Source organism: Meriones unguiculatus, chromosome 5 (assembly GCF_030254825.1).
Source record: "Meriones unguiculatus strain TT.TT164.6M chromosome 5, Bangor_MerUng_6.1, whole genome shotgun sequence".
Taxonomy (NCBI): Eukaryota; Metazoa; Chordata; class Mammalia; order Rodentia; family Muridae; genus Meriones; species Meriones unguiculatus.
In genome coordinates, this window is record NC_083353.1 from 33,985,652 (window position 1) to 34,001,991 (window position 16,340).

Here is a 16,340-nt window from a genome sequence, read left to right on the forward strand (position 1 = left end):
GCAGCCAGTCCTGAAGATAGCTGATAAAACAGGGTCAGATGAAAGGGAGGAGTTCCTCCCCAATCAGTGGACTTGGAAAGGGGCAGGGAGGAGATGAGGGAGGGAGGGTGGGATTGGGAGAGAATGAGGGAGCGGGATACAACTGGGATACAGAGTTAACAAAATGTAACTAATAATAAAAAGAAAAAAAATTAATTTGGTGAAAGCCTCAAATGTTGGGCACTGGGCTTTCTAGGGGATATTTGGTAAGATTTTTTGGAACAATAAAAAAAAAGTTCCTTTCTTATTTCACTATTACTCTGTGAAATTATTGTCACAAGAATAAGATTAATATTAAATGATGAAAATATTTTTCCAATTTATTAATTTTATTAAGTTCCTTTAAGATGTTTCATATTACTTTTCAGTAATTTATTCCTAATTTATTTTGTACTTTGTTTCAAACACTTTATATAATTGGTTCATTTTCATGTTTATTTAATAATTTTTTGGGGTTGGTTTTACAATCTTAAAATTCCAGTAGTTGTTTCAAAAGTATTTTTAGTATGTAATTCAATCTACATTCCCTTTAAACTTGATGATTAATAGAAGTGTTTAATTTTCATTTTTTATTTTTGAGGAAGTGTCTCACTATGTAATACCGGCTGGACTGAAACTTGCATTGTAAACCCTGTTAGCCCTGAACTCAAGTGACTTTGCCTGTTGGATACTGTGATTAAAAGTGTATGCCACCATGCCTAGTGAGCACTGTAACTTTTTTCTACTTTGGTTTTGGGGGTGCTATCATTTAGCTTTTAATTTTTAGCTTTAACCTATCTCTTTACTTGTCCATATTCCTATTTGCGTTCCAGGCTTAATATATACACAGCCCATCACACAGTGCCCTTCCTTCACATACAAGTTTTATAAGTAGTATTTTACTTTTCTAGCTCCTACCCCCAAGTATTTATACCTATGAGGTTAGCTAAGTAGTTTCCAAGTTTTCCACAAGACCTTGATGATCCAAGTGAGTTTCAAGAGCTTGGTGGGGAGTGAAGATAACATCACATAAACAGCACCAGAAGTGTGGAGCAGAAGCAAACAAATACACTTCAAGTCATACATAAGAAAAGGGTGACTTAAACAGTTTCACTGTAAATAACCCTAACAAACCAACAAAATGACAAGCCTAATCCAGTCCGCCTTAAAATTACTTGGCAAAGCTGTAGTGGGGAACCTCTCAGGTGGATAGTTCTTGAATTAAGGAGAATGACGCCATGTAAGTTTTAACTTTCTCAGGTACAGGGACTTGCAGAGCTTTTCGCGGACCTGCTCCCCAGTGACTGCTCCTCTTTTGCAGCAGGCTGCAGTGCTGTGCCCTTTCCTTCCCCTCCGTCGATGCTGTCTCTGGGAACTCCAGAACACCACTTCGCGCGTGGAGCCTCGCCTTGACGGCCTCAACCCAGCATGGTGACTCCAGCACGCGCGCGCAAAGGACTAGGGAATGCATCTGGCCAATCCGAGGCCCAGGGAGGCAGCAGGGCCGAAAGGTGTCCTTGATTGACAGGAACGATGACCAGTGAGGGCGGAGGACCAGCGACGCTTCCGCACCAGTGGGCCGACCGTTGGCGACCGTCAGCCAATCGCGCCCAGAGCTTGTCCGGTGGGCGGTGCCGAGGCCGTGGAGGTTGGCGGCTGTTGAGCGGCGCCCCTGGTAAAGCCCTTGAGCGGGACGTCTCTGTCGGGAGAGAGAATGAGCTTGGCTCTGAGGTCGGTAACGGGAGGCCGAGTCTCCGTTCCCCAGGGGCCAGGGCGGGCGTGGAAGGGCGCCAGGCCGGGGCGGGTACCGGGCGCCGAGCCTCCAGCCTCGGAGGCTCCCGCCTTCCTCCCGAGGCCGCGGCCCCCACCAAGTCTCGCGAGGTTTCCGCAGGCGTCGGCGGCCTGGCCGCCGCCTTCCCTGGAGCCCCGGAGCAGCCGGCCCTCGTCCCGGGTCGGCGGCTCGCCTGCTTCGGCCCGCTCGGGTGGCTTTCGGGGCCGTGGTCTCCTCCCCACTTCCGGGCGCCGCCAGCCCTCATTGGCTCCCCTCGCTGTCCATCCACGCGTACCGGGCCGCCGGGTAGCGTCGGGCGAGAGTGTGGCCAGCGTGGGGCCCCGGTCACGGCTCGCCTGCTCCACACCGCGCCTCCCCTGCTGCCTCTCCTCGGCTACCCTCAGTCTAAGCATTTAGACCACTTTTACGTCGGCAGCCTCGAGGGCAGACGTTCCCTTTCCAAAGGCCCCTTTCAGATTTCCTTAGGCCTCTCCGGCGTTCTTAAAGGAAGATGGTTAACCTACCATTTTCATGTTAAGTGAGATTTACACTTCTAAGTGTCACGTAGACTTAAGCACAACTATTAGGTGCTATTATTTGGGGCGTCTAGTATTTGTATGTTTGGGCACTTTTATATTTTGGCTGGTTAATATCAGTGGAATAACAACACAGAGAACATTTCCAGCTTACAGTGCTGAAGTAACTTTTCAAGTGTTAGTGTTGATTTTGGTAGTAATTGTGAGAATTTAATCATGAGCTGCCCACGGTAAACCAAGTATATCCTGGTTGTCATTTATGAATTTTACTTCATATGAATTTTTTTATTCTGTTGGTAGCTGACATGAATAATAAGTATGGTGCTTTCGGTTTTGGTTAGAATTTCTGTTATAAAAGTACATGTGGACTACAGAATGTTGACTTGGGGACACTTTCTTTATTCTTAGACTTCTCTGCTTTGAAACTCAGAAAAACCATTCTTTGCCCTAAGTGAGTTACATCAAAGTGGACTAAAGACATTTTTCTGTTATAGAGGTGAGCTTGTGGTAGACAAAACAAAGAGGAAAAAACGAAGAGAACTCTCTGAAGAACAGAAGCAAGAAATTAAAGATGCTTTTGAGCTCTTTGATACTGACAAAGACCAAGCGATAGATTATCATGAACTAAAGGTAACAGTCTACTTCAAGACACATTTTTATTTAAATAATTGCATTTTAACTGTTGCTTTAAAGTTTATTTTAAAAGCTTGTTTGCAGTGCCCACCCACAAGTGCTACAATAAAACTGAATAAAACCCTAATACAGCTTTTAGAAAATTGCATTTAAATGCAAAAGTATATCCTGATGGAAAGTATGACTTGTTTTCATGCAGTTAAAGAAACAAACAGTTCTTAGCATATTCCTTTTTTTTAGTTTCTTTTGGAGGACAGATTTTAAAAAAATGTTGTGTATGTGGCATGTGCCGTGCAGGCCTGCATATCAGGCTGTGCTGCACGTGGAGGGCAGGATAGGGCCTGTGTGTCTTCTGTCACTCTTACAGCCTTGAGACAGGGTAAATCACTGAATTAGAAGCTCATCACTTTAGCTAGGCGATCTGGAGAGTGAACTTTGGGGATCACACCTGTCTGCACTCCTCAGTGCTGGTTTTACAGGCACCTGTAGCCATGCCTGGCCTTTTTTCTGAGTGGTTGGGGATTTGAACTCTGGTCCTTATGGTTGCAGAGCAAGCACTAAACTATCTCTTAAGCACATCTTAAACAGTTTTGAGATTCAGAAAATGTTGCCTTAACTGAGACGTTTTTGAGATTGAGAATTTTGTAGTCAAGCTTTTAATTTTTATGATAATACTGAGACTCTCTTAGTCTTACTTCTCATTGTTACAGGGACATAAATTGGCTGATGCCTAATGTTGATACATGCTGAGGGAAAATGTCAAATTTAAGGCTTAAAATTACTAGTAAAGATAGGAGGAGAAATTGGTAACGGTCTTACATTTCTTATGTTCAGCCTAGCGAGAAAGATAATACTTTGATATCTTTAGGTAGCCTTAAATGTTCATTTAGTAACTTTAAATTTGGCAACATTGTAGGGAATTTTTATGGATTTCAAGGAGGGGTAGGAACTATGTAGTGATAGGACAGAGTATCTAAAAGTAATACAGGCCTGTGGCTTCAGCCTTAGTCTGGAGGTCAAGTTTTAGCTCTTACCCCATCCTCTTGTTCTGTTGCTGCTGCTGCTTCTCTCCCCATATAGTATGACTTATTTCTGTATAGTATCTTAGCCATTTGTTGTTGTCACCATCACGGTTTGGGATTTCATTTCCCAGGTGAAGCTTCCTTCTGATTTGCCCTTTACATTTGCATCTTTCTTAAACCTTTGACCATGTTCATTGCTCATAAACCTGTACTGGCTGCTCCCTGCACCTAAAGTAAAGATTCCTCTGCTTTTATATTTGTTTGAATGTTTTATTTTTTCCCAGTTATTAATTACTTCTATCCAAACACTTCCCACCTGGAGAAGGTCAACAGCTCTGTTCATTGTACTTCTGTCCTAGTCTTTGTTTCAGCATCTGTTTTAATCCCACATTCTTTCCACCAACCTTATCTGACCACTGAGGAATGATTTGACTCTATAAGACTTCACTAACCAGTAACATGTCTTTCCTTTTCTGTTATTAACAGCCGTTTTCTGTTAAAACTCAGTCATTTGAAACTAATTGCCTGGTAGCTAATTATGTATGCTCTGACAGGGATGCCATTTGTTTGTTTGTTGAGAAAGGATCTTTATATGTATCCCATACTAGTCTCAAACTTTTATAACAAGCCTGTTTCAGAATCTTGAGTGATAAGATTGTAAAGTTCCACTATATCTGCTGTGCATGCCTGAAATTTTTATGCTTTTTACTTCTTTTAATTCTCTTGGTTAGCCTTTTAATATTTATGACATGTCTTTAATCCCTTGGTAACAAATAAATTGCTATCTGTGTATTTAATGAACTGTCCTAATTATTTTGTGTAAACTTTTTAGTATACAGCAAAATGTCAATGGGAAAAATTCTATTTAATTTCAAAATGAAAAACCAATATAGTATCATTTTCTTAAGTTAGAGATTTAAAAAAAATGCCAAATAATTGTGCTTTAATAATGTACTGTCATCTTTTGATTCTTAGGAATCAGTGATTACTTCTTTTGTAAGGAGTGCCTTATAATTTGTTTTCCCTTTCAATCCAAAAGGTGGCAATGAGAGCTTTGGGTTTTGATGTGAAAAAGGCTGATGTGCTGAAGATTCTTAAAGATTATGACAGAGAAGCAACGGGCAAGATTACCTTTGAAGACTTTAATGAAGTTGGTGTGTACTTAAGTAGTCTTTGAAACCAGTAGTTCTTGGGAAATGATAACGTTTTTATATGTTCAGCTATACTGTGAGAATTAGCTTTGACTTTTGATAATTTTTAACAAGGAGTTATTGTCTAACATCTTATGTTTTATTAATATTTTTTTATGTCACTAAAGGGTGACCAAAACTTATTTCTTGTAGTAAAACAGAAAATTAGTATCCTGATTTTTAGGCACTGTTTTTGAAGACCGCTGTGCTGTGCGATTTCTGTTGGTTCAGTTGGGAAAGAGCTAAGTAGGACTTGGTGTCTTGGTGGGAGATGAAGTCCATTTTCTTAAATTGACACTTTGTGAGGCTCTGTACTCTGCATAACCTTAATCTCAGTGTGAGTGTCGTCTGTTGAGCATTTGAGGCAGCAGACAGGCTGTTGTGAGGGAAGTCTTCAGCAGGCTGGAAGCATGAGAAGTTATTTTAGAAATTCTGCCTGAAGATGGTGGGAGCCTACTGTGCTTGAAGCTTGAAGGGTGGGTTTAATGAGTTACTCATGATTTATACAGGCAAAGCGTTTTCAATAGAGGATTTTGGAAGGCTAGGAATTGGCTTAAATATATTACTTAAATATATTGCCTACAATTTTATACATACTTTATATAAATATTTAGCTTTATTTTTGTTAGATTACTGTTCTAAACCAATGATATCGTTTTAGGGGTCATAATTAAGCATATCATGTAGTTATTTTCATATATTAAAAAATTGAACTTTAATACAGCTATACATATGCAGAAAACCTTACTTAAATATTAAAGGAGAAGTAATATGGGAAAGAAAAAGAAATGGTAGTGAAAAGACATTGAAAATAGTCACATCATTTCTCTTTTCCTCCCTCCCTTTTTCCCTCACCCCTTGTACCAAACGCACAGAAGGCAAAAGTAACATGACAAATCTAAGAGGAAGAAACTTTTCTCATAACGTAGAAGACCCTCAGTTTAGGAACCAGGATATGACTACTTAGAGAGGTAGATGGTCCATGTTAGAAGCATACTTATTTTCCCCCTTCTGATTTGTAGAATTGTTTGCTTGAGAAGAAAGGAAGAGCCACTTTTCTCCTCACAGTGCATGTGGTCTCCCAAGGTTGATTGTTTTAAGATGTGTAGAAGTGGTGTCAGGACATAATGGAAATGATGCTATCACCACAAAGCTATAATTGCACAGAAAAAGCACTGCAGTGTAGTGCTTTGATAGAGGCTACCTTGGAACCAGATTTCCTGGGTTTAGATCTTGGTTCTGACTCAGCGTCTGTGAAAGTTAGTTTACTTGTCTGTGCTTCATTTTCATCTATAAAATGGGGATAGTATAATGTGTCATAGGATTCTGGGAGGGTTAAGTAGTTGATTAACATGTGAAATGTTAAAAGGCTGTGGTCTACAGGAAGAGGTACTAAATGCTGTTATTATGATTAAGAATAATCCCAGCACTCAGGAGGAAGCATGAGCTAGAGTTGAGCCTGATCTGCATAGGGAGTCCCAGGCCGGTCAGGGCTAAGGAGACCCTGTCTCCAAGAAAAGCGCAGAGAGAAGGGGGCCTGGGGTGCTAGTGGAATGCTTTGTTTCGTTTGCTTCAGAATTCAGAAGTTGGAAATGTATTAAAGCATTCTATTTATATCCTCGTTGTCTGATTTTCTGTTTTTCGTTGTTGAAGGCTACTTTAAGCATTATTATTCATAGTTTTTATAAAATGTTTTTGATCATAAATATATTTTAAGAATTGCAGTTTTAAGTATTTTAGCACAGAGTTCCATACTACCTAGAGGTCACCATTATGGACCATTTGTTGTTGCCTAAGGACACTGTCCCGCAGATATTTTTAGATGAGCCCGCTACTTAGTGGGCCTTCCCCGCTGTGAGAAAAATGCATTGAGTACACCCAGTGCAGGGATAGTTGGCATCATTCTCCTGAAGCTAATGAGTAAGTAGCAGGTGTTTCAGTAACTTCTGCCTTTAAGGTAAGACCTGTTCCTGGCTGGCTCTACCTACATTTTGAGTCCTACCTAAAATACAATATTATATTGTTTTCATTTTGATTATCCAACAGTGAAATTTTTGCATTTGATGAGAAGAATGGGAGTTAGTTAAAATTGTTTTGAGGACCTTGGAATTTAAGCCTAGGTAATAGAGAGATTGTTATCTGGGGCCTAGGTTGTTTGACTGTAGCTCTGGGGCTGAATTTGACTGCATTCTCTGTGCTGCCTCCCGTTTGTTGATGCTGCTTCTCTCCTACCATGGTTGAGTAGTGTAGACTGTGAGCTTTGGTCCTCAGAAAGCCTGAAATGTTTTCTATCAGGTCTTTTACAGGAAATATCTGTCAAGTCTTCATCCAGAGAAATTAAGTCTTTGCAAAGGGGATTAAAAAAAAAAAAGATTTCTTTATTATGTATACAGTGTTCGGCTTGCCTGTGGTCCCATTATAGATGGTCGTGAGCCACCATGTGGCTTCTGCAGTTGAACTCAGGCCCTCTGGGAGAACAACCATTGCTCTTAACCTCTGAGCCATCTCTCAGCTCATAAAAGGAGATTTTTATTTTAATTCTTTAGGAATCTAAGATTTTCATGGAGACTGTAGGAGTCAAGGGGATGCAGACCAGGCCTAAGAAAGTAACAAAGCAGAGTCGTGGAGTGTGCTTTCTGCTCAGAATGTTTGAGAAGTTTGACATCATGCAGTCGCCTCTACTAGAGGATGGTGGGCACTCGAAAGGCAGCACTGGGTCCAGCTGACCGTCTTCTGAAGTGAAGTAAGATTGGACTTGAGTCAGCGGATTTAAGCTATGGGTTATTGTGTTTTCCAACAATAGCTGATAAGAAGATTGAAGATGTGCTGAAGAGATTTGGGAGACAGAAAGTTCTAGACTTGATGTTCAGTATTGTTAGGATGAAAAGACAAAGTTTAAGAGTAAACAAGATAGTATCTTCAGAATGGTAGTGTCCATTAATTGGATAATTAAATGACAATTAAGGGATTTAAAGTGTTACCACTATTTCAAAGTGAGTAAATGATACAGTTGCCTTTGGGACAAGGAGGCAGCAGAAGGGATGTGGTATAAAAGTCCAACATTTTTTGAGTTTGAGAAAGTATTGTATGTTTGGATAGGAGCTTTCTAGCATCTTTCATGATTTATGATTTATGTTTAATTCAGTGTTTCAGAATTTGCTGTTCACTTGTGTGGTTTTCGTAAGGTCTGACATTTTTGATGGAGGAATATTTCTCACAGTATAGTTAAATTGTACCCTGTGCTTGGTTTTAGTGTGCTTCATGCCAATGCAGTATGAGAACTAAAACAACAAAAAGTAGTTGCATGGACAGAAATGTGGAGTTTTATTAGCCAGGTGCTATCTCAACTGTGTGTGTGTGTTAACTGCTTTAAATCTTCCTACTGGATTATAGGTGTGAGCCACCATGCCTGGTTTGTTTCCATCGGCGGTAGGGGGAGATGTTTTACCAAGAAATTGTACTTGTAGAACAGAAATGGAAGGTGAAGTGTGGAGAAGATTCACCCTAAAATACTTTATGTTGGGTAATGCTTTAGCTGCTCAGAATTAGGGACAATACTAAGATAGCTGCATTCTGTGCGAGAGTATTGTTAGGCAATTCTATAGACAAATGTATCTGAAACACTAATACAGAGTGCCAGTGGGATAAGTGTTTGCACATGTTGGTGTCCCATCTGTTGTTTCTTAGTGCATTAATATTTTCAGCAGTCTGCTTTTCTGGTTTACCTGTCATGCGTGTTACTTAATCGATGAAAATTTCATAACACTTTTTTTCCTTGTCCTGCTTTCTTGTTGGGACTGAATTCAAAATAAGTTGAGTGTGTGCCATAGAGTTAAGTGTGGTATTTTATTTTGGTGTTATGGCTGTAGGTATGCCAATTCCTTTTACTGAATATTTATGAGCTTTGATTTGCATACTTATAGTAATAGACTTCAATTAGTTTCTTGGAAACCTCTTTTTGGATAAAATTAATGGCTAAAAGATAATTTTGGGTATATGTGTTATTGATGCCTCATTAAATTGACTAGGTTCATATTCAGCCAGATACAGATGCAATAGCAATAGACAAGAACTTGTAGAGGATTAAATTGTAGCTTTTGCTGTGGGCTCATTAAACTTTGTAGTACTTTCTATCTATAGGTATTTGACATTTTCAAATGAATCTATAGATCCCAGTAGGAGCAAGTTACTTTTAATGATAGAATGAAAATAATAAATGTCTTTTCTTGTAGTAGCAGAATAGCATATGGAGTTACTTCAGAAATATTTACTTAGATATTTTGAGAAATCTATCAAGCAACATAAAATTTTATACATAGACATCAATTTTTATTATGACTTGATGAAGGCCTTTGTTGTTATATGTAAACAATATATTGACATGTGGTTTTATTTTTTAATATACTAAGAGCTACTTTTATTGAAATCTTCAGTGACTATTTCTGTTTAACTAGTTTGAGAATTACTATTTTGCTAAAAAATTGATATAATTCATACCCCCTTCCAAGAGCTTTTGATTGTATTTTACTATGATTAGGTTTCATCATTTTACCCATCTTCAGTGCTCTTGAAAGTCTGGTTCTTTAATCATAAAGGGTGCTGATAGCATTTGCCAGCACTAACTTGTGCTGTGCTTTATGTTGGTGATGGCAATGACTCAGGCTGAGTTGGTTAAAAGTGAGGAAGAACTTGGGTATTACATTAGCTAACAGCGTTTTCTGGCCAGCCTAATTGTTCATTGAAACTTAGTGTCCTGGGAGAGGTGGAGCCTGTAACATCTTAACAATTGCTTTATGTGTCACACTGACGAGTTTTTGCACCATATGTGTGCGAGGTGCCTAGGTCAGAAGTTATAGACTGTTGGGACTGCCATATGCTTGCTGGGAATTGAACTCAAGTCCTCTGTAAAAACTAGTGGATCTAAGTGCTCAACCATCTTCATCTCCAGACTTGTTCTTAACAGCAGTGGGCTTTAAATAAATATTGTGTGTGTGTGTGTGTGTGTGTGTATTTAATGGTATATCTGATTTCTATAAATAGGGTCTCTGTCTTGGCTTTTGTAAAATGTAGTTTTGCCTACATTTGTAATAATTATAAATACTAAAATTAATATTTAAAAATCTAGATTTGGCATTCAGTTTTTATTTCTAAGTTTTATTGGTCTACCTTGACATTTAATTATTAGACTAAATGTTGACAGACCCACAGCTGTTACTCTCAACTGTTAGTTGATTTTTACAAATAAATGTCCTATGACTGTACAGACTTGATTTTAAAAGTTTCTTTTAACTCTAGTGACAGACTGGATATTGGACAGAGATCCACATGAAGAGATACTGAAAGCCTTTAAACTATTTGATGATGATGATTCAGGTAAAATCAGCTTGAGGAACTTGCGACGTGTTGCCAGAGAATTGGGTGAAAATATGAGTGATGAAGAACTTCGGGCTATGATAGAAGAATTTGATAAAGATGGTGATGGAGAAAGTAAGTTTGCCTTATTTTTTTCTGAAATCTGTTGATTATCAAGATTCCAAACAAATTCTCTCGCCCCCCCATTTTCTTTCTTTTTTGTTTTTGAAGATGAACCTTCTGTTACTTTGAACTTATTTCAAATTTGATCTTGAACTTAAAATTGTTTTGCCTCAGCCTTTTAAGTAGGAGAGAGTCCAGTTGGTGCCAGACTCTGTAAGCTTCTAGTTATACCGAAGCAGATATTTAAAAAAAAAAACCAAACAAACAAAAACTATGTAAGTATAAAATATCATTCCTCTGAAGATAAAATATCACCAGAATTTAGCTGTTTACTAAAATTATATATTTCATTGCCTACACTTCTGAACTATTACTAAATTTGTTGATTTTTCTTTCAACCACTTTTAATTGTTTTTTTTTTTTTCCTTCCTCTGCTGTTCTTTAATAGGCCCTGAAATATATTTAAAATATCACCGAGTTCTCTCCCTGCCTGCCTGTGGGGTGCAGTATTCCCTGTGCCTCCTGTCCTGCACAGATACTTTGTTGTCTCCTACAGTCTTCTTAACTACCCTCTGGGCTGATAAATCTTCTTTTTTATTCTGTAGATAACATTCTTTTCCTAAACTGTAGGTTATAGTGTTGTCATTTTTGTGTTCAGACACCCACAGAAAGGTATAAATCCCCACATCAGTCCTGCACTTAGTATCTGGGTTTATTTCTGCCATGTTCCTGCTTTAACTCTCGTGAGTCTTATGTATCCTGAAGACAGTATGTTTGCATTTGTCTTGCTGCTTCTTGGTCTTAGGGTGCCTCCGGTTGCCCCGTTTATCTGTTGCAAGTGTTTCTCCCTTTCCCCATCAAGTACATTTGAAACACTGTCTTTTCTTCAAAGGCTTCTGTAGTGGTGTCCATGGCTGCTGAGGTTTCCACTGAGGGCTCATGACATTTAGAAGAGCAAACTGCTAAACTAAAGATACAAATATTTTGCTGCCTTTTGTGACCTTTAGTAACTTACTTGCTCTTATAAATGTTTAATACTAGTGTCTGTGTGTGCATGTGTGTGTCTGTGTGCCTGTGGTGTTTGGGAGTCATTTCTCACCTCCTTACAGGGATGGCCACTCAGTCTCTGCCTCTGGGGCATGTACTCCAGGCTAGCTGGCTTGTGAGGGTTCTCACAACTCAGATGTACAACCTCCCATCAGCTTTTTACCTGGGTCCTGGGGCTTGAATCCTGGTCATCAGGCTTACGTGGCTAATGCTCTCAGTAGCTCAGCCATCTTTCTGTCCACTCAGATGGCCAAGCTTATTTTTTAGCTAGGTATTTTGCTAGATTTTTAGAAAGATTCTTGATGAAGTTATAAAACCTGGTTTATCATCTGCAACCCCCTGGTAGTTAAGGAGTGAATTTGGTTCCTTTAGTACTTTCTGTGTTTTACTTTTTTAGACTTAAGTGTTAAATGTTTTTAGATATTAAATCATGGAAAGAGATTAAAATATTTTGAAATGCTATTATACCTTAAAGTATATATAATTGATACCAAACGGCATTGTGGTTTTAGAACTTCTATTTGAAGAAGTTTGAAATTTGAATATTGAAATTTTATATTTTAAGAAAAGTAAAATTCTTAATAAAACTTAAGCACTTAGATTTTGAGTATTATAATCAATTTCTGTTACAATGTTAAATGATTTAGACTCAAATCATTTTGAAGCCCCTTTTATTGCTTTCTTAAGAACATGCTTCTTGTTTTGGCCTAGAAGCCCCAGTATAGATTGCTTCAGTCAAGGGCTTTTAGATGAGAGTCCACACTGACTTAGGTCTCTATTTGAATTCTTAGTTGAGGTGAACAGGTCATATTCTCATAAGCTCTTCAGATGTGCAAAGGTCACAGCTCTTATTTCTCATATCCTTGAGTTGGCTTAAGAGGTTTGTATTCCATCTTTTCTACGTCTCAGAACGCCATGTAAATGTTTAAGACTGAATTGGAGTGCATTGAAGTCTGCCTGCTCCCAAACATCTCATTTTTCTTGTCTCATGATTTAGTCTTTCTAGGTACATGTTCTTTTCCTGTGTTTGTGTGACCATTCCCTACCTTGGCTTTCTTTACAATTTGTTTCAAAAATGCTGTGTTTTTAACTTACAGTCCAAGGTGTGATTTGGTTATATCTAAAATCTTCTCACTAATGATTTCTTCCACAGTAGTAGTTTCCAATGCTGTGTATCCATATTTTATAATGCATTTTAGATTTCATGCATTTGTCCTCTATTGTAATTACTGCGCTAGCTCTGGAATTCCTGATACATAGTTGAACTCAACATTTTCTAAGCCACTTGAAAGTAACTTTACCTTATCACATATTAAGAATGTGACTCTCTAATATGTTAGCACCTAGTGACTGAGAATAAGATCTTTCAGATTTCATTCGTTTCATTAAATTAGGAACAGTTTTAGAGTGACATCTGTTTACTTCTCTTTGATTCAGATGTACTGTAGAATAGCAACCCTATATACGTTTAGATGCATTTACAGTTCCTTTTGTGGTGTTGGTTCAACACCTGAAAATGTATGATTCAGTAAATCACTGTCTAGAATTCAGAGAAAACAATCTAAAAATCCTCTCACAGTTTACTCTTCAGAAAAAGGAGATGGGATGCAGAACTGTTTTGTACAGAGCTGTGACTGGAAGCTAGGTCTTTGTTTTTCAATATGGTGCTTTTTTTTTTTTTGCCATAATAATTGCCATCTATAGCTCATGCCTTAAAGATTTACTAAGTCTTGATGTCCATATCCACACCTCGTTTACATAGGAAGCTTTCTTTTCTAAACACTCCTATATGTTAGGGTTTGTGTACTTCTTAAAAATTATATTTAGGATTGTTCAGTCCTGTTTACTATAGGTTGCTGTCTGAAACATACTTTATATGTTAACGTTTCCAATTAAACTTTATTTATAGTTTTAGTAAAGTGTCAGATGGTTATCATGAGTGGTTATTTCCTGTATTTTTAGGGTTTTCCTTTTATAGTTGCTGTGTAATTATCTGTATTTTCTTAAATTACTATTTCTATTGATGTTTTTGAGGGTCTATGACCTGGCTTCATTTATTTCTTTTTTAAAAATAAGCTTTCAAAGTCAATGATTTTGTTATTTTTTTCTAGTTCTAAAATATTTTCATTCTTTAGAATACTGTTAGTTCACATGAGTGGTGTAGTCAGTCTTAGGAAAGGAAGCCTTTTGAAATGTATTAGTCAAGTACTGATTCAAAAAAATAGTTGCTTAACTACTTATATTCAAACTGTCACTGTTTAAACTGTGCACAAATGTTATGTCTGTGACTGTCTTTTATGGTAACAGATATCATCTGTTATGGTAAAATGCTCATTTATTTATAATGCTTATTACATTTGTATATATTTTTATTTTAGAAGTTCTATTAAATAAAGTTGTTTTGTCTTGAAAGATTTTTGTATATTATGAAGTTTGATACATTGTAAAATGATTGTGTTTCTTGAGGAAAGACAGTTTCTGTGTCCCTGATGGTTACCTTGTCTTTCTTGCCACAGTAAACCAAGAAGAATTCATTGCTATAATGACTGGTGACATTTAAGGAATTACAAGAATCAACACCAAAATCTTGCAGTTACCGTCTATATTTTCTTTCTGTGCCTGGAGTCCTGCTTGAAGAAAAAAAAAAAAAATCCAACCTAATTCTTTTTCCAAAAGGAACAAAACCAAGCATCCTTTGTGTTTACATTTCAGTACTGTTAAGTTTCTTTGTATGATTAATATTATTAGCATTAATAGTTAACTTTACATTTATAATACAGGTTTATATAAAGTTTTAAAAAAATCAAATCATGTGGTGTATATTATTTGGAGGCTTCTAAATTTAGCATTAGCTAATTGCCTTTATTTTGGCGCACGTTTTTTTTTTTTTTTTTTAAGACATTCATTAATAAAGAACTTATTTTATTAGTATCTTAATGTTTGGTAAATTTTCTATTTTAGATTTCTCATATCTGTTAACACTTGGTAGAAGGTTTTTAAAGTCTGTACACTTTCTCTTTGATTTGAAAATAAATCAGAAAATAAAAATGACAATAGAATAGAACATTTGTCCATCACGTTAGGTTTCATCAGGTTTTACTTTTTGCATTTCAGTACAGGATAAGGCAGTATAGGTCTGATTCCTTCCTAAGAGTGCTGTCCTTCACTTTGGAGGTACTGTGGGCTTTGCATATGGATCCATCTTTTCTGTGTATCATATTTTAGAAATGTTTTTTTAATAAACATGTCTCTTTTTTACATGATTTTTTAAAAGATTTATTTACTTATGTATACAATGTGTGTTTGCATGTACACCTGCACCTCAGAAGAGGGCACCAGACTTCATTTTTTAGATAGTTGTGAGCCACCATGCTGTTGCTGGGAATTGAACTCATGACCCCTGGAAGAACAGCCAGTGCTCTTAACCTCGGAGCCATCTCTCCCTAGAAATGTTTTCTTAATGACAAATTGAGCGTGAATATTTCCTCCATAAGCTCATTGGATACAGTTGGAATCATTCAACTTCTTGGCAAAATGAAAGATTTAAATTTTGGATTTTGATATGTTAAGACAATGAGGGAAAAAAAGAAAATGGCAAGTCATATAAGACACTTAAGGGTTTGGTTTATCTAGGTAGAAGAACATTTCATGATGTATCAAGAAACAGTGGCGATAGACTCTCCAGGTATGAGTGAGTCATTCTACCCCACTGAAGTTAGGGACAAACAAAAGACTATGGGAGGTCACAGAACCCTACCACAGCTTCAAGGTTCATGTTCTTATGATACAAGCTCTCCTAAGAAGAAAGTTGTATTGTTAATTGAAGTGACTTTTTTTTAATTAAAAAAAAAAAAGAACAATCAATACAATCTGAGGTAGTTGAAATACTTTGAGCCTGATAGAGTAGTAGAAACAATTAAGGTCAGGGCTTTATTTTATCTGAGATATGTATGAGAGCTGCTGCAGTGAGAAATACAATTAGTTATTTGGTAACCGTACATAAAAATCTAACTTGCCTTTTTATTAGAACTTCAAAAAGTATAAATTTTATACTGAGAATACATAAACATATCTCTGTATGCAGTGATTTTTAGGAATATGTCATTTTATAGAACCTAAGCAGGTTACCTCCATTTTATACTTAATTAACAATACTTTAGATTTTCTTTATTCTATAATAAAAGAAATCAGGGATACTTAATAGAATCCCTGGAGTTTGACATTTCTGACTTTAATATGCTTATAACATTTGCCCAACATACCACTGTGTTCTCAAAAAATAAAAAATAAAAAGAACCGACCATTTTCTCTGTGGCATTACCATAGACTGCCTATCTCCAGGGTCTTCCAAAAGGTCCTTGCAAACCTGACAGGTACATTATAGAACACAAATTTCTGAGACTTACTCATGGAAGCCTACTTCTAGATGGCTCTTTAGAATAAAAACCATTCCATGTACATTAATGTAGAGTGATAAAAATATTTCCAAATCATATTTTCTACGATTGAAAGCCACCTCAAATTTAGCAGCAGGGTAAAGGTTTCGGGTTAGCCTACTGAGCAGTAATCTTTCATTATAAAATGTGCATTTTGATTATTCTCAAAGTTCATGCATAATGTCTCTGCCAAACAGGTAGATGCAACCATA

The 16,340-nt window shown here is 37.3% G+C and overlaps 1 protein-coding gene across 1 annotated transcript; it reads left to right on the plus strand.

The window, feature by feature from the left end:
• Positions 1–1,611: 1,611 nt before the first annotated feature.
• Cetn3 (centrin 3) lies at positions 1,612–14,950 on the plus strand. Its single transcript, XM_021627674.2, has 5 exons — positions 1,612–1,749; positions 2,820–2,955; positions 5,020–5,134; positions 10,466–10,657; positions 14,209–14,950. Exons 1-5 carry the CDS (start codon positions 1,733–1,735, stop codon positions 14,250–14,252), a joined length of 504 nt encoding a protein of 167 aa, XP_021483349.1. The 5' UTR covers positions 1,612–1,732; the 3' UTR covers positions 14,253–14,950.
• Positions 14,951–16,340: the final 1,390 nt, after the last annotated feature.

What these genes read in the sequence shown, in the direction of transcription:
- Cetn3 (XM_021627674.2), top strand. An exon ending in TAGATTATCATGAACTAAAG is followed by an intron (nt 2,956 to 5,019) that starts GTAACAGTCTAC and finishes TCAATCCAAAAG; the next exon opens with GTGGCAATGAGAGCTTTGGG. An exon ending in TGAAGACTTTAATGAAGTTG is followed by an intron (nt 5,135 to 10,465) that starts GTGTGTACTTAA and finishes TTTTAACTCTAG; the next exon opens with TGACAGACTGGATATTGGAC.